The sequence below is a fragment of the Gasterosteus aculeatus genome, chromosome 1, assembly GCF_964276395.1.
Source record: "Gasterosteus aculeatus chromosome 1, fGasAcu3.hap1.1, whole genome shotgun sequence".
NCBI classification, from domain to species: Eukaryota; Metazoa; Chordata; class Actinopteri; order Perciformes; family Gasterosteidae; genus Gasterosteus; species Gasterosteus aculeatus.
The window spans coordinates 30886036-30909882 of NC_135688.1; the positions used below are offsets into that span (position 1 = coordinate 30886036).

The following is a 23847-nucleotide window of genomic DNA, read 5'->3' on the forward strand; positions in this document are numbered from 1 at the left end:
CACAGTGATCGAGGAATTGTCCTCATTAACATTTTAAATAAAGTTTGATTTCGGATCGAGAGAAGAAAAAGAAGAAGACGATAAATAAGTTAAAGAAGAAGAAACCGGATGGACACTAACACGGTACATTTTAAAGAACAGTTAAAACACTTTATGTCCTGTTCGTTTGTACTTGTCTGTTTCCCTTTTTGTGAATCTATAAATGGAATAAACGAGTGACTCAACGTACTACAGCTGGTCGTTAAGACGCAGTTACCTGCCGCTACCGGCAGGCGTCACCGGCTCCTCACCGGCTCTTCTTCTTCGTTGCTCTTTATTTTAGTCTGTTGACAGTTCACCGGAAGCTCCGCATTTTCCTTTAAGGAAAAATTCTCCTTTTCTTCTCCTTTTCTCTGAATAAAACCAAGCCTCCGGGGCCCGTGGAGCGGCGGGAGATGACGGGGATGGAGGAGTATAATAACGGCAGCGAGGTTCGTCCCGAGTCGGTAGAAGTTGGCTAGCTGGTCGCGGGCTAGCTGCACTAGCTCCCTCAGCTAGCCGCTCCTTAACATGGTTTCTGATGCCAACGCTGCTTTTTGATGTAAACATATAGTTTTGCATACTATTTCCAGAGTTAGTTAATTAAGCCTGCCTGTTAGTCAGCTGGTTAGTAGGGTGAATTAAGGGACATTCATCGTGTAATACTGTTCATGTGTTAATTTGAGTGAGCTAATGCTAAACCGACTGCTAACAGTAAAAGTATTTATACAACATTACAAATACACAAACTGACCGTCTCTTACGTCACATAGTATTAACTCTGCATATTGATGTGTTTCTCACTCATCAGAGCTCATTCAACTGTGAAGAAGCTGATAGCATCGTGAAAGAGGTAACGTCAACCTTTCTTTTGTTTCCCCTTTTTCAATTAGCTTGAAATGATTATTTTATTTCATCTATTCAAACTAACTTTGTCCCTGTTGTTTGTTTAATTCATTAATAATGTGAAAAACATTTCACCCATTCTCTCTATTATTCTGAGGCACATGCTTAATTTATCATTCTGGTTAATAACTAAATTAAAAGCAGTACAATTAAACCGCTTTGATGACGTCATCATGTGACAACATTTCATCCATCGCCCAGTCTCTATTTCCCACACGTTAAATTGTTTAACTGTGACTTTGGGAAAAATAAATGATGATCCAGCCACATAGATATGACAATAAATGTCTTCAAGCTCTTTTTAAAGACCGTCGTCTTTGTTTCTCTGCGGTTTTGACTCACTAAACATGAAATGTGTTGATAAAACGGCCGTTCGGGGGAGTGTCTCCGCCTCCCGCCCGGTGACTTCCACATGACTGTAAACTCTGATCTGCTGCGTGTGTCAGTGCATCGAGGCCGTCGTCGGGGCTGACGACTACAGCCAGAGTCTGGTGAACAAATGGACCGCCGGCATCGTGGAGCGCTGCCTCACACAGCTGGTGAAGCAGGGCAAAGCCTACAAGTACATCGGTACGTTCACTTTGGGTCCTTCGGGGTCCGTGGCCCACAAGCTCTTTACCTCCTCTGAAGAAGCCTCGCGTGTTTCAGAGGAAGAGCGGAGGTCCATCTTAATGGAGTCTGAACGTTGGATAAGAATGACCGCTTCTGGCAGAGAATAACACAAAGGAATCTAACTTTGATGCATGAATAACATATTGCACCTTTTAAAGATGGAAGAAAACATGTGGGACTAAACCCAGGTTCAATATTCAAACTAGAGCACAAATGTTTGTTTTTGTGTTCAGTGACGTGTGCTGTGATGCAGAAAACTGGAGCAGGCCTCCACACGGCTAACTCCTGCTACTGGGACACGGCTATGGACGGTGAGCGGAGTCACGTGACCGTCGGGGAGCTGATGATTCGTCCAGTTCCATCAGCTCACTGCCGTCTGTTGTCGTTTCGTCCCTGCAGGCAGCTGCACCGTGAGGTGGGAGAACCGCACCATGTACTGCGTGGTCAGTGTGTTCGCTGTGGCCGTGGCGTAGGTCGGTGTCCTGTGAACACCAGGGGGCCCCAGAGAGCCTCCTGGGGGCTTGACCTTTGACCCCCCCAGAGGAAAACGACTGTATTTTCTGCCTTCAGATGCATGCAATCATCGCAAAGTATTGATCTCTCTCTTTATTTATCATTTGCTGCAGCTGGAGTCTTCTTCTGTGGTTTCATGTTTAAAACGTGTATCTGTTCTACAAGTGTTTCTTTTCTGAGCCATTTGCCAGAAAATAAACAAGAAATATGATGTTGAGGCTTTTATCTTAACTCAATAAAGGTTGGAACATGACCGGTTTGTCTTCAGGTTCTGTTTGATGCGTTTCTGCATCACTGATGTAACTCAATACGTTTATAGAGTACAAGGCTGAGGTACTTTTACTTGGGCTGGTTGCTCCCTTTTTATACATAACAGAGGGAGCTATTGTACTTCTGCACACATGTTTAGTTAGTTGAAAGAAATGTATAAATATTCTCAAATCTTTATTACCAGCTGGAGGAAGTATTCCATAAAGTACCAGTTCCCCGCTGAGAAAATACTCAAACATAATAGATGTTCTTTGTTGGGACTTAGATTTGAACTAAAAGTAATAACTGACCACCGAAGCTCTTGAAGTTAAAGTTTATTATTGGAAAGAGGAATTCAACCTCCGACCTGCATGTGAAAAAGTACAACGATAACGGCAAGATAGAAGTACACACAAGTACACACAGATGTCTACACAGCCTCTTCTACTTGTCTGATTTAAATAAACACGAGTGCACAAGTCACACAGTAACAGAAGCTGCTGCAGGGAAACAGAGGGGGTGTTGTTGGGGGGGGGGGGGGGGGGGCAGTGGTCTCTGCTACTTAGCAAAACAACCCTGAACACTTTGTCTCAGTACTTGGAAAGTAAGTTCTTAGAAGTTCTCCTTGTTGAAGATGAACTTGACGTCGGCCTCCGAGTGGGACAGACATTGTTTCTCCAGGGATTTCCCGAGCTGGGGGGGGCCGCAAAGGAACACCCCCACTTTAGTCCTGAGGAGACGTGAGCAGATTGTTGATGAAGAGCAGCATTAATAACTAATGATCAGCTAAAAGTATTAAAACCTGCAATGATCACTGGAGAACCTCGATGACGTTTAGTTAACTTAAGTTTTATTTCCATTTTTATTGATTATTAAATCATTAAAAGACTGAAGTCAGAAATTCAAGAAGAAAATTCATCCGAAAAATTAGAGGACGACGTAGAATTATTTGTGTGAGTAATAGAAGAAGTAGTACTAGTAAAAGTATCAGTATGTAAACAGTAACATGATTTATTTACTAAGTCAAAGTGTTCACAGTGTGCGTGTGTGTGCGTGTGTGCGTGTGCGTGTGCGTGCGTGTGCGTCCCTCACCCCGGGTGCGCCGTGGCGATGCTGCTGAACTCGTGGTCCCAGTTGGGTTTCCCGTACAGCGTCTTCTGCTTCAGGCCCGTGATCGGGTCGTTCTCCGCCTCGTGGTGAACCCGGAAGTGAGCCGCCTGGTGGAGAGAGAACACACGACTTCAGGCCGGGGGCGTCTGGGGCCACCCGGGTCCACCTGGTCTTACCCCCCCTACCTCGGTCTCCTTCCAGCGGGTCAGGTAGATGTTGTAGCTGAGGAAGTCCGTCACGCCTTTCTCCGTCATCTGACCCTCCAGAGACTGCAGCAGGTCTGCAAACCACTCGAAGGCCTCGGTCTCCGGGCACAGCCAGTAGAAGTAGATCTGGGGGGGTGGGGGGGGGGGGCACTTTAGACACACGCCCTCCCCTTGGTGAACACCATGTGATCAGAGGACCTGGAGCTCCTCCCTCACCTTCTTGGTGAAGACCTCCTGGTTCTGCTGGATGCGTTTGTACCACACGGACTTGAGGATGGAGGCGAAAGGAGTCACGCCGATGCCGGCCCCCACCAGCATCACCACCTCGTAGCGGAACACGTCCTCGCTGGCCGTCCCAAAGGGCCCGTCGATGGCCAGCCTGCGGGGTCAATGTTCATGTGTCACGCACATTCACACCACCAGCAGCTGTCAATCATGAGATCAGGAAACGCTCTGCAGGCCGCTGAGACACACACGATGGACCCCCTCCCCCCCACCGGTGGCTTTATAGGCACTTACTTGGGCAGCTTCCAGGCCTCCTGAGGCTGAGTCTTGTCTCCCACGCAGGCCTCGTACAGCGCCTCGGTCCAGTCCCCCACGATGCGGATGTGGGCGCTGAAGTAGTCCTCCTCGGGGGCCGAGGTCAGGGTGAAGGGGTGCCACTCCAGCCGGGAGACGGACGGGCACTGGATGAAGACGTACTGACCCACCTCCATGTGGAAGCCCTTCCTCTTCATCTGCAGCTCCAGAGTCTTGGACGGGTGCATCACCACCTGAAGGGGGGGGTCGGGGGGGGGTCATCTCGTGAGGCTGTGTGCGCTGAAGTAAGTGAACCCATGACGGGTCGTATCTCCCCACCTTGGTGATGACCACCTTCTGGTGGGCCCGGTAGAAGCGGACGAGCCGCTCGCACACGTAGAGGATCATGGGCCCCACCACCCACTTCCACGTCTGGAGAAGAGGAACCGGTCATTAGTGCCCAACGCCGGCTCCCAGAGCCCCGCCCCCTTCCCGCGGCTCACCATCGGAGGGTTCCCAGCGAACGCCGGCACCGCACAGCCCGACCCGGGGCCCCCCCAGTCCTCAAAGTGCTCGGCGCACGCCTCGGGCCGGTTGGTCTCCAAGCTGCCGGCCGTCTGTCCTCTTACGATCCGCCTGCAGTCACGCGGTCAAGTTACAGGGACGCTGGCAGAGAGGACGACGACAACAACAACAACAACAACGCGTCTCACCCGAAGCCGTGGAACACCAGGCCCACGAAGAAGACCACGAAGAGGTGGTGGGTGTACCAGAAGACCTCAAAGTAGGACCTGCGGATGACCTCCATGGACGAGGTGATGATGAGGATGAGGGCCAGAGTGATGGCCACGCCCGTCAGCCCGGCCACCGTGGTGAACATGACGATGGTTGGGTTCTGCACGCACACACACGCACACACGCACACACACGCGTTGGCCAACTTCCCTCATGTACCAATGTGTGTGTTGTCGCGGTTCCTCTGAGACTCTCTGAGGAACCGCGTTAGGTGATAACAGATGAAAGAGTGAACGTCTGCAGCACTGAAACAAGTTGAAACTGAAGCCGAGTGCAAAAGTACAGATTAGAACCACGAGAATTTGAAGCGTGGAAACAGATTATTTGACACCAGGAGTCAAAAAGAAACTAAACGGTTTATTAGAAAAGAGGAAGTTTCACAAGAGAGGAGAAACCGCGGAAAGAGGAAGCTGATCAGATGAAGCAAAAGAGGATTTCACAGATTTGAGCAACAGCAGCGTCCTCACCGTCTCGTTGGTCCTGATGGGGTTGAGGAAGGACGCGTTGTCCCCGCTGCCGATCTCCGACAGGACGAAGGGAAGATGGCTGCTGTTCCTCTGCAGCTGGGCGTCCATGAAGTACTCGAAGTTGAACAAGTGAGCGACGATGTGCACGGCTGCGGGAGGAGGTCATGGAGTTACAGACGTGCCGACGCTCAGTATTAAAGCCCAGCAGGTCTGCAGGCGGGGCAGCTCACCCGTGTGGAAGGCGATCATGTAGGCCACCAGCTTGTGGAACGTGATGTTTCGGTCGAGCTGCCGAGCGGCCGTGCGGCTGCAGCACTGAAGCACAAAGGTCACCAGGTTATTAGGAGCTGTGATGCCCCCCCGGCCCCCCGGCCCCCCGGGGACATGAACCTGTGCGCGGGCTCCTCACCTGGACGGTGCCTCGCAGGAAGGACAGCAGGTTCCTGCAGACCGGCAGCAGGATGAGCATGCAGTTGAAGTTGAGGCAGGCGGCCGGAGCTCTGGCCCAGGACAGCGCGTGCTGACGGGCGAGCGAGAGAGAGAGAGAGAGTAATCTGATTACTCTGCAGAGCACGACGCTTCGGGCCATGAGAGTCCACTGAAGCTGCAGCTTGATGCATCTGGACCGCGTTTCACTTCTGCTCCGTGTAGGATGGAGCGGACTTTAACCCTGCTGCGGGTGGAGCGGGTGGTGCAGATGAGGGGCGATTAGTGTGGAGGTTTCATGATGTCGCGTTCGGTTATGCGGGACAACGAATCACATGCTGGGGCTCTTTGCTTTGTGGTTTAACCTGAAATCCTGTCTGATGAATGAGGCGACTGGTTCATATTCATATCAGAGCCGCTCTGCAAGCTCCTGCTGGTGGTTGGTGATGTGAATCGTGGGGTTTCCTCAGAATGCCCCCACCCGACCCGACCCCACCCGCTGCACTTTGAGGAAGTGAAAAGGGTCAGGTCCTTTTTAAAAAAAATGCATCTTCTCTAACAAGAGCTTTGAAGCGTGAAATAATAAAAAGAACCCGCTGATTGGGTGCTTGTTTCCTCAGTAAGCATTAGAACCGTGAGTGGACTCACCCCCAGCAGAACCCGCGTGTAGAACCACCTCTCCACCAGGAAGGCCATGTAGAAATGGACAAACAGGAAGGCATTGATGCCGAGCCAGACCAGCTGCAACAGACAAGCACACACGTCTTAGACGACGGAGAACCCAGATGCTGCACAGCGAACACGGTCCGAACCGGAATGGTCCGATGCAAAGAATAAACAGACCTGCGGTTCCACATCCTCACCGGAGGATTCAAACCGTTCCACACAAAGCACCTTTCACTGCGTGTGAAAAAGTGTACTCACAATCACGAAGATGGAGAGTCCTTCGTTGGCGGCAAAGTTCCCCATGATGAGCAGAGCTTCTCCGAGAGAAGGAAGCAGGAGACAGTGAAGGAGGCGAGTGGAGGTGCAGTGCACCGGTTCCTCACTTTATAACTTTTACCAGAAGCAAATGAGGAAGTGGCCCGACGCCGGCCCCCGGGTTTCTCCACCTAAAGGAGGACGAGCCGAGAGGCTCCTCGGCGATGAGCTCACAGGAGAACCAACAGAAAGAAAAGCCCAGCGTCCGCCGCGTCCACCTGGAGATCAGTGATAAAGGAGGACGGATTCCTGCAGGTTGAGATAAGACTCACAGCAGTGCATCAGGACACTGACGGAGGCTCCACCTTCTGACTCCTCGCAGAGGGAATGGAGGAGTCGCGGCGGCGTGGACAGCCTGCAGGTGACCGCTGAGGAGGAAACCGTTGGGCAGAGGAAGTGGTGCATTTCTAAACATCGCTTGCCACATGCTTCCTGTTTCAGGCTCCGCTGCAGAGAGGAGAGCAGCTGAACCTGAAGGAGCTGCAGACAGCAGGAGGTCGGGAGGTCGGGAGGTCAGGAGGTTGGGAGGTCAGGAGGTCGGCCCCACGCAGCCTCTACGGGGATGAACTGAGGAGGAGGCTGCAGAGGCTCCTGGTCCTCCGCGGCTTCTGAGAGTTCCCTCCTCATCCTCAGCGGGTGAAAGAAGCATCAGTGTCGCATTGGGGGGGATAGGGGTCGGGGGGTCGCAGGGTCGGGGGGTCGCGGGGTCGGGGGGGCGGGTCCTCCCCGTTCGAGCTTATCACGCTCCCCCTGATGGCATCTTTGAGGCAGTTGCATGGAGGTCCAAGCACCGCTGGCTCTGGACTACTGTGTCTGGTGGACGTGGACGGCGACTAAAGGCCAGCGGTCCGAGTTTAGCAGCCGAACGCCGTGCCGCCGGGCTGCCTTTGAGCAACGCCTCCGTGTCACATGTGTGGGTCTGAGCCGATCAGAGGAGTGTCGTGCTGCCACCTTCAGGAGGAGCAGAGGAGCGGTCCGCATGAAGGAGGCACAAGTGTGATTTGGGTGATGGTGTAATGAGCCACTGAGAAATGAGTAATGGAGTTCAATTAGAGACAGACGCGAGGGGACAGAATGAGTCCAGTCGTCCCGCCACGTCATCACCACCTTCACAGGAAGACTCTTTCCCTCTACTTAGGTGATGGGCTGCGTTTTATTCAGCGTTACCAACAGTAATCCAGATGTTCACCCTCCAGACTAATAACACACAGGAGAATATCTTTGTCATTGATCCAGATGTGCAGGCTGAATGTCACATGGTCGCTGACTGCTGCAGTCATATAGGTGCATATGTATGTATACACACACACACTAACTAACATATGTATGTAACATAGTGAAGCTGAGGGCAAAGGTCAAAGCACACGCTGTATAATTTAGACAAAAGGCCTCAGGTGATTGGTCGTAATCTGGGCGAGGGGATTAAATGAAATCTGTTTCATGGGGACTGTGGTGACGCACACGGGAGCCTTTATTGTGAAGGAGCCATGGGAAACACAACCTGATGCTTTCCCGCCCCAGAGGTTATGTATTTGATACTTAAATCTCTGTAATAGTAATCAGGATTATTTAAACACGGGGCGTTCAGGAGCCTCCTGCGAAAAGATAGAAAAGGCTTTTGTTGTGAAGCAGTTTCTCATCTTCACTGGGAGTTCATGCGTTCAGTATGTAAATCACAGAATTATGTGTTTTTCTGTTTTATCAATAACCTGTTTTTCCACGCGAGGCGTTCAGGGACTGCTGTAAAACGGCCCCTCTTCACGCTGGTTTGTGAGTCCTTCGTCCATCGCTCATCCAGCGTATGCTGCTCCTCCAGAAGTCACGTGGTCAGGACCTGGTTGTGTTCAATGACTTCTGAGGTCCAGGAGGACACGTGACATCTGTGACCTTCAGTGACCGGTTTGCTGCTAAAAACGTTCCATGATCAGATCATCTGATGGAGAGAAGATCGCTGAGGGGGCAAGCTGGTGAAGATCATGTGTGGCGATGGAAAACCCCACAATCCAATTTACAACAGGAAATAAAATCCCCTCTTTGGGGTTTTTAAGAACCTCTTGAATCTTTATTTTTACTCCAATATGATCATTTGTTTATTTTATTTGTTCATTCAATATTTTGGCCGTTTTGGACTTCTGTCTTCTGACTTTTGTCCCTCTTAGAATCCATCAACATAATTAGAAACTGAACAAAATGAATCGGAAAGCAACAAATGAATAATCTAAAAAAACGGGTTGTGTAGTTTAATTAACTTTGATTTACACATCTGTGTAATTGAGTAATTTGTCCCAGTCGTGGTTCTATCTCATGAAACGACCTTTAGTTCCTGCGAACAAAGCTCATTTGTTTCACATCATTTGGACTCAACCCGTGTTTTTATTCAGCATTTAAAGAGACAGCGTCCCGACGGGGGGGTAGAAATGCGCAGCGAGGCCAGTGAACGCACCACTCCGCTGACAGCACGCCGACCAGCAGCAGGCGCGCGCCGTTACACGGAGTGCACGCGGAGACCCGGTCCCGGTCCCGGTCCAGAGGCTCCGGTCCCTCCACAGGACCTCACGGCTCTTTTACTCTGAAGGGAACGCTCGCGCACAGGTGAGCCTCGTCAGCGACCCGTCGGTTAGTTAAAGAGGTTCCGACAGTAAAGATGTAATGTTATTAAAAGCTTAACGATGGCGCCTTTTAATTCACTTTAAACCTTTTAATCCGCTCGTTTTGATAACTTTTGTTTTGTAGTTTGATGAGAAAAACACTGAATGTGTTCGTTGTGTTGTCTCACGTGAAGCTACACACATTTACCAAGGAGACACTTTTAAATGGGACAAACAGAAAAAAAAGAACAAAACAACAAAAAGAAAAAGTTAATTATCTGAATAGTTTATTCAGCACACAAACGTCTGCTGAGACGTGTTTCCTCTCCATGGTGGAGACCAGCAGTCAACGGTCCACATGTGTCCCCGCTGATAAGAGGGGACCACTCCTCCACGGGACCTCCACCATGTCTCTGCTCAGAGACCTCCACGGGACCTCCACCATGTCTCTGCTCAGAGACCTCCACGGGACCTCCACCATGTCTCTGCTCAGAGACCTCCAGGGGACCTCCACCATGTCTCTGCGGACCTCCACCATGTCTCTGCTCAGAGACCTCCAGGGGACCTCCACCATGTCTCTGCGGACCTCCACCATGTCTCTGCTCAGAGACCTCCAGGGGACCTCCACCATGTCTCTGCTCAGAGACCTCCAGGGGACCTCCACCATGTCTCTGCTCAGAGACCTCCAGAGGCTCTGACCAACAGCAATGTGACTACCCAGCAGGGACCGCGTGGACTTTGTCTTTAAGGTCCACGCGCCAGCTTCAGATAAAGTCTGAATGGCGGCGGTTTAGAACGTCGGCGTGTGAAGGACGTCGCTTGCTGAAGGTCCCTGATGCTTCTAATGTGGAGTTTGAACTGAACGATGGAGCCTCCACCTTGTGAATCACATTCCGTCTCCACCAGCGTTTGGTTGTCGTTCAGACTGGACTTCCTGCCGTGACCTTTGACATCCCAGCAGCAGTTAGCCGCGTGCTAAAGGGCCGACCTGCTCGGTAACTTCAGACCGACTCAAACCGAGTTAACGGGACGCATCATACAGTCTTCTCCAATTCATCGTGATGTTTATTTAGTAACTGATGGTCCATAAAGCAGGGGAGGCTTTAGGGCGGGGCCTAACGCTGATTGACAGGCGTAGTGTTCTCTGTTTTCCTCTTTGAACTTCCACTTCAGGAAAGTTCATTGTAACTTTGGTAACTTAAAAATCTTCCATCCTGCTTCTAAAAAAAACAACTCGCCGAGAACGCTGCACAGGAAGTCTGGTCACAAACTACTTACGATGGCGCGTGTTTTGGCGGCGGGACGAATGCGTTTGTGTGCGTCACGTCCCCAACGAGACGCCCGTTAATTAGCATCACGCTGCTTTATGTAACGCCGCCTGTTTACAGCAAACGGCATGTGACTCCCTGCGGATCGACTGCTGCTGTCTGATCGTGTGTGTGTGTGCGTGTGTGTGTGTGCGTGTGCGTGTGCGTGTGTGTGTGTGTGTGCGTGCGTGTGCGTGTGCGTGTGTGTGTGTGTGTGCGTGCGTGTGCGTGTGCGTGTGCGTGTGCGTGTGCGCGTGCGCGTGCGTGTGCGTGTGTGCGTGTGTGTGTGTGTGTGTGACTCCATCGGAGCTCATTGACGTTTTACTCTGTCGAGCTTTTAGTTTGGACTCTTTTATTTCCTCTATTGACTCATTCATCGTTTTGTCTTAAAAACGATTCCATCGTCTCAACAAACACAATTTTAATATCGAACAACGGACGTGAGTCCGAATTCCTTCCCGTTGTTTGAGGCTTTGTGAAGAGTTCCACATCATCATTCCAAGCCAAACGTTCTGTGGAGAACTCGTGATGAAGGAGATATCCGTCGTTCTCCCTGAGGGGCCGACCCCTCCCACAGCGGGAGAAGGATGATGTCATCCCTCGGGGGGGGGGGGGGGGTCAGTAACGAGGTCACCCAGTGATCGGATGAGGGATTGATTTGGACGCCGCGCTGTGAGCCGGCGGGAGTCGGCCTCGCCGCGCTCCGATGGGCCCCCCCCCCCCCGTCAGACACAACTTCTGGAGCCAGTCGCCACGGCAACACGACGCGCCAGGCGACCCCTGTGGGGAGAACGGCCGTTTCCTCAGCAGAACGATGATGGCGGCTCTAGAGGTTCTCCGTCACTGGGATTACACGTCTCGCCGCCTGGGTTCCGTCCCTCAGGCACGGCTTTAAAATCCATTCTGTGGCTTAATGGAATCCGTCTTTGATTCTGGACTCTGGTTACGTAAAGATTTACAGTTCCTGATAACAATGTTCTTTATGTCACGTGGTTCGGATTATGAAATCTGTCTTTTAAGCAGCGAACACGACACTGAATCGCCGTCGCACTCCTGCATTTGGCCATTTCAACACGAGTCTCATGGCGTCCATCGTCCTGCAGCTAACATGATGCCCCGTTGCATCATGGGCTAATCGCTGATGTTTATCGCAGCTGACGGACTTTGAGACGTGAACATAAAAAGCTCAAATAACCGAGACGCAGTCTGCCGGTGAAGCTCCGCCTCTTCGCACCTTCAGCCTGGTCTACGCGGGGGCTTTAACCCCGTCTTTGTGCCCCCCCCCCTCTGACAGGAGGACGACTCAACGCGTACGTGCACCGTGTGACCGGCCGCTCTGCTGAAGGTCCAACTCGTCCTTCTGGGGGGAACCGGAGAACCAGATGTGGGTCCAGGTGTTTGACTGCGGGGACGCAACCATGTGCAGGTAGGACTCAATATTAATATTAATATTTTCACAACAATATTGACTTGATCTTCAAAGGTAACGGAAGCGAATGAATAAATCAACTTCTATTCCATGTCCCTGTGTGTCTTTTATCCGTCTCCGATGTCTCAACGAGTGTTGACTAATGTGCATTTACATTTACGTTACGTTGGACGTGATCTGTGAAACCCGACGGGAGGAACATCCTCCGCGCGCGGCGGTCGGGTCCTTCAGTCAGATGCACGGCCTCCGGTTGGGATGCAGGACGGAGCCTCCAGACTCCCGAGGACGTCTCTTCCTGCCACGAAACCATCAATCTGATCTAGTCTATCAGACCGTAAACCTTTTATTTTGGCTTCCTAAAGCTTCTTGGAGCCAAACTCTGTTTCAGACACAATCTGATTAAAGCAAACTGATTTTAAATGTGTCTCATGGGCAGTTTGTCACAGACGATGTGTTCAGGGACCGTCGGGAGGATAAAACTATATAGTGGACTAATCTGATTGGAGGAACCTCAGGGGTCCGTTAATGTGCAACAAGCGCAGACCGATGAGTGAAGGCCGTGACGGGCCGGCGGGGGTCCCGTGACTGCTGGACGAGGCTCCTGAATGCTCCACTTGTCTCCGGGTCACGTGTTCGATGGCGAGCTGCTGGTTTTAACTGTTTGGTTGGGGTCGGCAGGTCGACCGGAGGCGGCGGGCTGCTGCGGCTGCTGGTCTATCTGCTGCCGCTGGTGGCCGGCAGCGGGGCCGAGGTCCAGGACGCCGCCCGCCAGGAGCCACGCGGCCCCGGTGAGTCCTTCTTCTCATCCCGGTGTTTGACGGAAAGAGACCTGATCCTCCGGCGCGACGCCTTCAAGCCGAAGAGGTTTCTGCTTCCTGATGCCGACAGGAAGTGGAAGTGACCTCAGTGTCTCCAGACGATGAAGACGTCACCGCGTCCTGAGTTAATAATAGAAAACTAATGTGGAAATGTGACTTTTGTTCTTCTGCATCCGAGCTGCTCTGCGTCTGGTTTGATAAAGTGCAGAGACATAAAAGTCAATAACCGACATACGTCAGTTGGCTCCATAAACGACTCCCCCTTGATGAGCAACGCCGTCTCTCCCCCCCCTCCCCCCCCAGCGGTTGCCGCGACGACGAGGCCTCACATCCACTTGTGCCGCTCTCCCAACATGGAGGACTTCAGCTGCTGGTGGCGTCCGCTGGACAACCTGACGGACGGGGAGCAGGTGACCTACGACCTCAGATACTCCCATGGGTACGTAGGCAGTACTACAAGTACGCAGCTCACGTACTTTTTTTGGAGTACTATGCAGGAGTCCATGCACAGTTATGACACGTCATCCAATGTGTGTGGTTTTAGTTTGCAGGACTACAAACATTATTTTTTAATAGTTTATCCAAATAGTTTCCTTTTTTAATTGTCTTGTTTGATTATTATTAATAATTTATTGAGAGAACTGCCGACCGCGCGCCTCGAGGTCAACGTGTGATGTGCTATTCAATAAAGAGGAGAAACCATCGCAGCGTCCCCGCTAACAGGACCCATTGATCATCGGCGCTCTCGCCAACGTGCCATCGATCGCTGGACCACCGCGGACGTTAATCAGGGTCACGTGACGAGACCAGGCCCGAATCACCGCGTCTGTATGACGTCCTCTGTGTATTAGTACATCAGCTCATAGCTGCCCCCCCTCCCTCGTCCCCGCAGCAAAGGGCCCTGGTTGGAGTGTCCCGACTACGTCAGCTCGGGGCCCTTCAGCTGCCACTTTGACAGCAGCCACACCTCCATTTGGAAGGTGTACTGCCTGAAGGTGTCCGCCGTCACCACCCGCAGGAACTACACCTCCCAGAAGCTCTGCGTGGACGTGGCCGATATTGGTGAGGAGGAGGAGGAGGAGGAGGAGGAGGAGGAGGAGGAGGAGGAGGAGGAGGGGGAGGAGGAGGAGGAGGGGGAGGAGACGTTATTTCTTAATACTTAACTCCATCTGAAATATTGAGAAATGTCTAAACAATCAAGATGTCTTAATGTTTATTTCATTGTCTGTTTGTCTGCTCGATGACTCAGTGATTGTTTGGGTTTAATAAGCATGAATTGTCAAATATAGAACATTTGATGCCACAAAGATTATTGAAGGTTTATATCACAATATACATTTTTAGGATAAAGAAACTAATTATTATCTATAAAAGCAGCACGAAAGTAGAACTGAGAGGATAAATGTGCACATGAGTGAGTGATCGTGATGAATCCATGAATCCAGTTCAGACCGAGGCTCCGGTGAACCTCAGCTTCTCCCTGACGGACGCCGGGGGGGACGAGGTGGGCCACGCCGCCCTGCTGTCCTGGTCCTACCCGGTGCCCTCTGACCTCCGCTACGGCTGGATCACGCTGGTCTACGAGCTGCAGTACCGCCGGCTCCGCGAGCCCGACGCCTGGAAGGTACCGGCCCCCCGGGCCCGAGTCCTCGGGACGATTCCCTCTCCCACCGATCTCCTTTTACCGTCCCGGACCATCAGTGTGACCTCCGACCCCCCCTCCCTCAGGTCAAGCACCCCCTGCGGGAGCCTCAGGTGGAGCTGCTCGGCCTCCCCGCCGGAGACTACGTGGTCCGGGTCCGCTGCCGGTCCCAGAACAGCGGTCTGTGGAGCGCGTGGAGCGCCGCCATGCCGATGAGCCTCCCCGCCGGGCCGCCGGCAGGTAAGCAGGGGGGGTGGGGGGGGTCAGCGGCACGGCGGCGCCCCACACGCTTTCATTTGGCTGTGTATTGACCGCGTGTCTGTCCGACAGGAAACCTCCTGGTTCTGATCCTGGTGACGGGCGTCGCCGTGGTGGCTCTGCTGGTGATCCTCTTCTTGGTCGTCCCGCAGGGAAAAAGGTTCAGAGTACTACTAGTACTACTACTACTAGTTATACTAACTTCTACTATTCCTTCCACTGTCACAAGCAAAGTGCAGTTTATTAGAAATGAGCGCACGCATTAAGGATTGGAGGTCAATGGAGGTCAATGGAGGTCAATGGAGGTCAAAGGCGCATTGCTAGGCAACAACATGAGCTCCACATGTGTGATGTCATAACAAAGCCGTGGCCGTATAATGTGCTTATCGAAACTTATCCAGTTTATATTTTTAAGCGCTGACTTCCTCTTCCTTCAGAATAAAAGACTACTTCCTGCCGCCTGTTCCAAAGCCGAGGATCATCGGCGTCGACCCGCTGCTCCTGAAGGTAACACACATCATCGGTCTTATACCATATTTTCATGCTGTACTAACCCCCCCCCCCCCCCCCCCCCCCCACAGAAGGGGAACCTGGACGAGATCAACCGTCACTTCAGGAGCTTCCACAGCTTCAGCCCCCCGAGCTACGCGGAGGACGTTTGGGTCCAGGTGAGCGGCGCCGACATCTTCCCCGCCACGCCGAAGGACCTGACAGGGCGCGGCGATGTCACCCCGTGTGACCGGATGCCCCCCCCCCAACAGCAGACCACCCTCCGCCCGCCGTCCTACGTGCGGAGCGTGTTGCCCAACTGCTCCACCGTCCCCCAAGGTGACCCGGCCCCGTCTACGTGGTCGAGGCCCGAGGTGGTGTCCCTGCCGGGGTCAGTGTACAGCGTGATGGGACGTCCCGGCGCCGTACCCCCGCCTCCCGGCGCCACCAACTACTCGCATCAGGATTTCTACACCTGCGTCCAGCTGATGAACGAGAGCGGCGAGGTGCACCTGGTGCCCTGTCTGCCGCCGGCCTACTGCCGCGAGGCCCCGCCCCTGTGGAAGGTCGCAGGGGAGGAGAAGGGGGTGGAGCCGAAGGTGGAGGAGGACGAGGAGGAGGAGGAGGAGGAGGAGAAGATGGCTGACCGCCGAGCCAAGACCCACCAGAGGAACGATGGCGGCGAAGGGGAGAGGAGCGAGGTGGTTCCTTTGCTGCCCGTCGCCGTGGGCAACCAGGACTGAGCGCAGGGAGGGACTGGATTGGTTGTTTCTTTGCCGAGTGGAACCTGAAGGTTACCTTTTAAATATATAAATGGAGTATTTCTGCCCGCTGACCATTATTGAATACTATTGACCGTTGTTGGCTATTATTGACTTATTAACCGTTATTAACCATCATTAACCATTGTTAACCATCATTAACCATTATTAACCATTGTTAACCATCATTAACCATTATTAACCGTTGTTAACCATTGTTAACCATCATTAACCGTTATTAACCATTATTAACCGTTGTTAACCATTGTTAACCATCATTAACCGTTATTAACCATTGTTAACCATTATTAACCATTATTAACCGTTGTTAACCATTGTTAACCATCATTAACCGTTATTAACCATTATTAACCATTGTTAACCATTATTAACCATTATTAACCGTTGTTAACCATTGTTAACCATCATTAACCGTTATTAACCATTATTAACCATTGTTAACCATTATTAACCATTATTAACCGTTGTTGTCGATCTTCTACGGTCGATGGTCCTCAGTGAAGCTCTAAACTGTTGTCGTGTTTCTCTCTTGTGTTCAACGTCTTGAAATTTCCTTTTATGTGTCTTTTTGTCTCGCCTGACGTGTGTGTGTGTGTGTGTGTGTGTGTCTGTGTGTGTGTGGTGTGTGTGTGTGTGTGCGTGTGTGTGTGCGTGTTACTGTTCGTTGTTTGTTTCTCACCTTTTTATTGTGACAAAAGCACTTTGGAGCTGAAGGCATAAAAAGTGAATCTGGAGGCTTAAATGTGTGCACGGCTCATCATTTATAACACGCACACGCATGTGTTGATCCTTCTTCTCTGGTGGTAAACGTGCGATGAGCCGACTGCAACGCGGCCGATGTCCAAAGATCCAAACAAACGCGTAACCATCCACTGACGTCGAGGCGCGTGGACGTGAGCCGAGTGGATGAACAATGAATAATGATGTTCGACTCGACACAGGAGCAACATCTGGCTGGTTGCAGAGGACGAACAGCTGCTTCTCTCATCCGTCTTCACAGGGTTTCCTCTGCTTCGCCTGAACGCCTCGCGGTTCACTGATCAAAGCTGATTCAGGATCAGCTGAGCGGCTTTAGTGTGAGGACGCGTCAGAGACGGTCTGAAGACAAGTAAACCGTTGTCTCCGGTCGTGCGTCCTGTGACCGGCGTCAGCTGCATTCTCTGGTTATTAATAGTTTATAATCAGCTGGAGAGAAAACACACGAGCAGCTTCTGAAGGACACGTTTCCTTCTGTTCACTGCTGCAGCCGTCGTTCATGCACCAAGCGTGTCCTTTAACAGACGAGGGACTAAGGGAGGGAGAAGGATGCAAGGAGGGAAGAAAGAGGAAAGATGGAAGGACAAACGGATGAAAACAAAAGTAGCAAAAGTGAAAATAAATATCAAACAATGTATGAAAGGGGAGATTCAAGGAAAAGTAAGTGTGAGCAGTACTCTACTGTAGTACAAGTACCTTGAGGCTCAGAAGTACTGCGAGCAGTACTGCGGGACAGGGTGTCGGGTGTCGGGGGTCTGCTCGGCTCGGGGGGGCGGACTCTAACTTTTGTGTCACTCTGGAGCCGCCGGCTTCACACGAGTTGCTTCACAGCGGCGAGGTAAGAACACACACTCTCTCTCACACACTCACACACACACACACACACACACACACACACACACACACACACACACACACAGCGGCAGAATGGTGGTGTTTCATTCAAAGTCGTCCCCGCGTCTCGGAGCTTCTTCTACTCGCTGTTTGCTGTTTACAGAGTGTTTTCTCATCGAGGCCTCGGGGCCTCAGGCAGCTGTCGCCATAAAAATAGATCCTCGTCACACACAGACACACACACACACACACTCACACTCTCCCACGTGTGTGTGTGTGTGTGTGTGTGCGGAACAGATAAGAACATGATACAAAATACCAAAGGTTCTTTTCAACATCTTTCATGAAATAAACTAAACCCGTAAAAAGACATTTTGATGACGATTATTTAGTCTTTTTGAGGAAACTACTTAATAAAAGTATTTCTTGTTGTTTTTTAACTCCCTTTTTACTTTAAAAAGTATTAAGGTACTTGGAACTTGGAATGTTTCTATTTCTTGTGTTTTTGTACTTTTAATCTTTTGTTTTATTTATGTATTTAATACTTTTGAATCTACAAATATGATCAGATAGTTATTGTCCTGTTTCAATAATCCATTTCTCTTTAAATGAACTCTTTGTCAGTGAGGGTTGCATGCAGCAGCCCGTTAGCTTAGCCTAGCATAAAGACTGTACACATGTCACCTATCTGATGTAGAAATATACATATACAATGTTTACGATTGTAATGCACGTCTGTTATTAAGTCATTACAGTAAATACCTGAAGGTGTATCATCATTTAAAGAAGCTCTAAAGCGATTGTTCTTATTTGATGGCAGAAGCCATCTTGGTTGCCATGGCGTCGACCAACCAGAGCGGAGAGCACCGGGACCAGACGGTTCCCGGGGCGGCGGAGGAGGAGGAGGAGGAGGCGAGGAGGAGCGCCCGAGGGGTCCAGTCCCGTTACCTGCGCTGTCCGTCGCCCAGGTAGGAGGGGGGGCCACCCGGAGGTCGACATCGTGTTGAGGATGTTTCATGTGACCCGCTGCTCCTCTCCCTCAGTTTCTCCATGGCTTCAGAATCCAGGTTCTCCATGATCTCCGGCTCCGACGCCGCCAGCATCTTCATGGAGCCCATCCACCTCTCCTCGGCCATCGCCGCCAAGCAGATCATCAGCGAGGGTGAGAGGAGCACCGCTTCCATCACCAGATCACGTCGCGTCGTCCTCCACCAAATCATTTCTAGATTTCTGAGTCCACGTCCAGCACTTGTAATTCAGTGAGGCGCTCGGTCATCGCCGCGGCTCGTTAGTGGCTTTGATTGGGGACATTGGCTGGCGGGACACGGCGCGGGCGGACGCTTTAATGGACACCGCGTGCTTCCACGGCAGGGCCGGACGACTTTTAATCTGCATACCTCTGAAGCTTCCTTCATAACCCTCATCGTCTCATATATATCTCCACAAGGTCATTGTACAATCCTGTTAAAACCATTTAAGTTCCCAAAAACTAAAATATTTACCCAAAAAGTAAATCTTGTGGCGATGTGAGATGATTGTGCAGCTGGTCCAGCAGGGAGACGGAGAATCCCGCCGCGCATGTGCAGCATCACCAGCTTTCTGTCGGCCTCGATCTCTAATCGCACAAAATCCAGTGTAGTTTCTTTCCGGAACAAATCAGAAAAGTGCTGAGACCTGAGCGGGATTACTGTTATTATCATTATGACTATTTAATCCCCCTTTGAGCTTTTATCAAAGGTCAAAGGTCAATGCTTATGGTTCATGTCCCTACGTAGAGCTGCCGCCTCGCAGCTTGCAGGCCGAGTCCGTCTCCGAGTCCATGTTGGAGACGGCCGACCAGCTGATGGTGGAGGACCTGTACAACCGCGTCAGGGACATGATCGACGACCGCAGCCCCTACAACACCCCCTGCGTGCTGGACATCCAGAGGGCGGTGCTGCAGGACCGCGTGGAGGCGCCCCTCAACCCCGTGGACGAGGTGTGGCCCAACGTCTTCATCGGCGAGAAGTGAGTCCAGGCCACTGTCCTCCAATGGCTTCTGCTGAAGGCCGCGTTGGGCTGTGAGGCAGCGCAGAAGGTTTATGGGGACTTGTAATCTGTCTTCAGGTCTGTGGCGGTGAACAAGGCTCGGCTGAAGCGAATGGGCGTCACCCACATCCTCAACGCGGCGCACGGCACGGGGGTGTACACGGGCGAGTCCTTCTACGCCGGCATGGGCCTCCGGTACATGGGCATCGAGGTGGACGACTTCCCCGACTCCGACATGGCGCCGCACTTCCGGCCCACCGCCGAGTTCCTGGACGACGCTCTGCTGACGCACAGAGGTGAGGGGAGCTTCTTCAGGTTCCAACCCTTCAGGCCGTCGTCGGTTCCGTGAAGGAGGCGTCCGTCAATCGGCTCATTCGTTTGTTGAAGGAGCTCTAGTTCCGCCTTGTGTCCGTGCAGGAAAGGTGCTGGTCGTGTCCATGATGGGCGTGAGCCGCTCCGCCGTCCTGGTGGCGTCCTACCTGATGATCTTCCAGCACATGAGCATCATGGAGGCGCTGACCTCCATGAGGAAAAAGCGCGCCATCCACCCGAACGAGGGCTTCCTGAAGCAGCTGCGCAACCTCAACGAGAACCTGATGGAGGAGCGCGACGACGACGACGAGACGCTCAGCCAGTGCTCCGTCATCGATGCACGCGGCCGCGCACGCATCTTCGGCGAGGGCGAGGGCGAGGACGATGAGGACACGGACGGAGAGGAAGAGCACAGCATGGTCGGGGTGAAGGCGCACTCCATCGTGATGGAGGAGGAGGAGGACGGAGCGAGCGTGATGAGCAGCGTCGCCTCCTCCGCCGCCGCCGCCGCACTCCGGAGCGGTTCGGTCGGACCGCCCAACGGGCCGGCCGACCGGAGGACGATCCGGGAGGAGTTTGTCCTGCCGGAGACGGAGGGCGGAGAGGACGAGGACGGCCTCGGCTGCATGATCCGCGAGTGGCAGAGGAGGAACGAGAAGTACAAGGACGACGACTGGTGGGAGGCGCAGCTGAACAGCGACGCGGAGGACGGGGAGTCCGTCGCGCTGAACAAGACGTCCCCGGCGGACGTGGAGAGCGTCACCAGCGAGGACGTGCTCGCTGTGAGAGAGCGGTTGAGGCGGCGCGGCAGGCGGCCGGCCTCGGACGCAACGTCCACCTCCAGCTGCACCAGTTACTCCGATCTCTGGAAACAGAGGCTGAGGGAAATCGAGGAAGAGGCGGCCGCTCGCTACCGCAGGAAAGAGGACGAGGACGGCAGCGAGAGCGCCGGAGGCGGAGGGAAGAAGATCGACGAGGAGGTGGAGAGCCTCACCTCCGACACCAGCTCCATGTACAACTTCTGCCAAAGGAACAAGGAGAAGATGACGCCTTTGGAGCGCTGGCGCGTCAAGAGGATCCAGTTTGGCTGGAACAAGAAGGACCGAGAGGACGGGGAGAAGAGTTCGGCGGGAGACGGAGAGCGCGGCGGTGGCGAGGGAGAAGCCGGGGCGCCGTGCTACCAGGACGTGAACCTGACGGCCTATCAGACGTGGAAGCTGAAGCAGCAGAGGCGCCTCGGGGAGGAGAACGCGGAGGAGATTGTGGAGATGAGTCGGGGCGAGGACTCCGCGACCGCCAGGCGGAGGCAGAGGCGGGAGGAGATCCTGGAGCGCTCCAAGAAGACTCTGGAGGAGAGTCAGTCCGTGTGCGGCTGGGACGACGAGAGCGGCGCCAGCGCCGTGCCGCTCTCCGCCTTCTGGGCCGGAGCCGGGGTCACGGGCCCGCCGAGCGTCGCCAACGACGACAACGTGTCTGTGCTCAGCGGCCGCTCGTCCGCCATCTCCTCGGTGTCGCAGGCGCGCAGCGCCAGGCTGCCGGTTCCCCCCATGCTGCCGGTTCCCGCGGCTCAGGGCCCCGGAGGAGAACCCATGGTCAATCTGGCCAGCATCCAGAACTGGATCGCCAACGTCGTGTCCGAAACCATCCGGCAGAAGCAGAGCGAGATGAGCCTTCCTCCTCCGTCGCGCGCCGGATCGGAGCTCAGCTTCGCCGGCGCGGGCGGCCTGATTTCGGGCCGCGGCGTGGACGACGAGAAAGCCTCCCTGCTGAGCGGCGCCTCCTATTCCAGCGCGCTGTCGCCGGGGCGACGCGGGCCGGCTTCGGTCCTCTCGGGCTGCGGGTCGAGCGCCTCCTCCGGCCTCACCGGGAGAAGCTCCGCTCCGGGATCCAAGAAAAACAAGATCACCACCACCAGCGTCCCGCTGTACAGCCTCTTCCAGGACCAGGTGGACATGGGCAAACTGGACGCCATGGACAAGGAGATCAAGTCTGAGATGAGGGCCAAGATGGTCGCCTACGAGAGGAAGAAGATCCTGGAGGACAACAAGCGCAGCACACTGTACAAGAAGAAGAAACCCAAGGAGGAGGTAGACGAAGAGGAGGAGGAAGAGAGAAAGAAGAAAGAGGAGGAGTTTCTGGAGGAAGCGAAGAGAAAGGAGAAACCTGCGAGGTCCTTCGGCCTCTCTGGTTGCCTGAACCTCAACCCGTCGCTGGAGCGAGATAAGAACACCAGCGTCGACGACTGGCTGTCGAGCGTCCGGCCTCCTCCGAGGAAAGCGGCGCCCGGGGACCCCTACGACGACCTGGACGCCTCCGCCTCCGAATTCGACTTCTCCAGCCGCCGGGCGTCCTACGCCCTCGAGGAGGAGGACGAGGGCGTGTCCTCCTCGTACAGATCACGACTCTGCGAGCTTCCATCGGGCGGAGACGGCGGGTACGCGCCAGACGGGGGGAGGAGCGGGAGGCAGGAAGCCGTCCACGAGGAGGAGAAGGAGGAGGATGACATCGCCACCTTCATCGCCCAAACCAGGCAGAGGATCCGCGCTCGGGCCGCCGCCGAGGCGGAGGACGACGAGGTGCTGGAGGCGTGGAGGGCGCAGCAGGAGGCGAGGTCACAGAGCAGGAAGGAGGCCTAGAAGTTCAGAGACTTTGGACCTGAATCCATTGGAAAACCGTACGACTTTAAGAGTTTGTGTCGATGTTCGGGGGGATTTCAATTTTTGGACAAAAGAAAAACTGTCAGTCATGAAAATATGCACTTTTGCATCAAAACGTAGAGTCACACGTGGTTTATTTTGTTGTTTGCACTACTGTTGAATGTAAAACACATTTAATACATATTTTGACACAAGATGAAAACAACAAATCATTTGTTTCAGTATTTTATTATGTAATCAATGTTCGGATAAATTACAACTTTTGGGCTATTTTATTTTTGATTTAACACATGATTAAAGGGACACACATGAAGAAACAACTGATCAAAAATACTACTAATACTAGTAAAAAATTGTTATAATAACAGTAAAAATAGTAATAATAATTATTAATTTACAATAACTATTATTTTGATGATTCTTGTATAATTTTTGTTTTAATTAATTAAATGAATAATACATTATATTATTATTGTTGTTGTTTTATTATTAATGATTTAGTGATTTAATTCATCCATAATACATATTTGTATTATTATCGTGTTTGTTTTAAGAAAGTATAATAATTCTAAATGGTTAACTATCTGCACATTGATCAATGGGCCCGTTGTTCCTGCCTTTATATAACATCTCCTCCTTATTTGTGTCATTTCTTTCTTATATAACAAGACAAGAGGAGGATTTCCTGGAAGATCCTGTGACTCTTAATTCTGCTGATTTTGATGATTATAAAAGACACATTTTTATATTTGAGAAGCGCGCGGTTCACTCATCACTACGTTGTACCACCATCTACGGGACAGTTCGGGGCAGAGCTTCATGGATAAATGATAAAGCACATATTTATTGTTTATTGTGTGTCTCTCAAACAACACGGCCTTGTTCATTGGGGACACGGCGACACAGCGTGAAGTCATGTGAGGCTGTAAGCGTGTTGAGCAGCTTTACATTCCGCAGAGGGATCAACGCTGTGGCAACGTGACGTTATGAGACATTTACAAACACGTCTGTGTGCAACATTAGTGTTAAATGTGAGTTTAAAAGGGATGGAACACACTTTTATTATTAGTATTTTTGATCTGGTTGTTCCAAAATAAAAGAAACAATCTCTTAGGATGTATGAGTAGTTTTACTTGTAATACTTT

At 52.3% G+C, this 23847-nt stretch overlaps 4 protein-coding genes across 6 annotated transcripts; 3 read left to right on the top strand and 1 right to left on the bottom strand.

Annotated features, from left to right (window-relative positions):
• Positions 1 to 111: 111 nt before the first annotated feature.
• On the top strand, positions 112 to 2302 carry LOC120819696 (dynein light chain Tctex-type 3). Its single transcript, XM_040177367.2, has 5 exons — positions 112 to 470; positions 830 to 871; positions 1371 to 1494; positions 1770 to 1847; positions 1936 to 2302. Exons 1-5 carry the CDS (start codon positions 435 to 437, stop codon positions 2007 to 2009), a joined length of 354 nt encoding a protein of 117 aa, XP_040033301.1. The 5' UTR covers positions 112 to 434; the 3' UTR covers positions 2010 to 2302.
• Positions 2303 to 2618: 316 nt separating this feature from the next.
• Positions 2619 to 8844, bottom strand: cybb (cytochrome b-245, beta polypeptide (chronic granulomatous disease)). Of its 2 annotated transcripts, none has more exons than XM_040177136.2 (13): positions 6746 to 8844; positions 6470 to 6562; positions 5805 to 5915; positions 5626 to 5710; positions 5396 to 5544; positions 4847 to 5028; positions 4637 to 4769; positions 4473 to 4565; positions 4134 to 4387; positions 3831 to 3993; positions 3594 to 3740; positions 3391 to 3515; positions 2619 to 3028 (listed from the first exon to the last, which is right to left on the bottom strand). In XM_040177136.2, exons 1-13 carry the CDS (start codon positions 6788 to 6790, stop codon positions 2911 to 2913), a joined length of 1698 nt encoding a protein of 565 aa, XP_040033070.1. In that variant the 5' UTR covers positions 6791 to 8844; the 3' UTR covers positions 2619 to 2910. The 2 variants fall into 2 exon arrangements, with proteins under 2 accessions (XP_040033070.1, XP_077959134.1); XM_078103008.1 differs by having other exon boundaries at positions 5805 to 6068; positions 6157 to 6562; positions 6746 to 6844.
• Positions 8442 to 16857, top strand: crfa4 (cytokine receptor family, class I receptor 4). Its single transcript, XM_040177313.2, has 10 exons — positions 8442 to 9394; positions 11992 to 12123; positions 12805 to 12914; positions 13248 to 13383; positions 13837 to 14006; positions 14390 to 14568; positions 14673 to 14826; positions 14917 to 15004; positions 15282 to 15351; positions 15426 to 16857. The coding sequence occupies exons 2-10, from the start codon at positions 12080 to 12082 to the stop codon at positions 16074 to 16076; spliced, it is 1602 nt and encodes a 533-aa protein (XP_040033247.2). The 5' UTR covers positions 8442 to 9394; positions 11992 to 12079; the 3' UTR covers positions 16077 to 16857.
• Positions 16858 to 17576: 719 nt separating this feature from the next.
• styxl2 (serine/threonine/tyrosine interacting like 2) lies at positions 17577 to 23820 on the top strand. Of its 2 annotated transcripts, XM_078102976.1 has the most exons (6): positions 17577 to 17709; positions 18526 to 18673; positions 18749 to 18867; positions 19481 to 19712; positions 19812 to 20029; positions 20151 to 23820. In XM_078102976.1, the coding sequence occupies exons 2-6, from the start codon at positions 18543 to 18545 to the stop codon at positions 22679 to 22681; spliced, it is 3231 nt and encodes a 1076-aa protein (XP_077959102.1). In that variant the 5' UTR covers positions 17577 to 17709; positions 18526 to 18542; the 3' UTR covers positions 22682 to 23820. The 2 variants fall into 2 exon arrangements, with proteins under 2 accessions (XP_077959102.1, XP_040033052.2); XM_040177118.2 differs by lacking the exon at positions 17577 to 17709 and having other exon boundaries at positions 18387 to 18673.
• Positions 23821 to 23847: the final 27 nt, after the last annotated feature.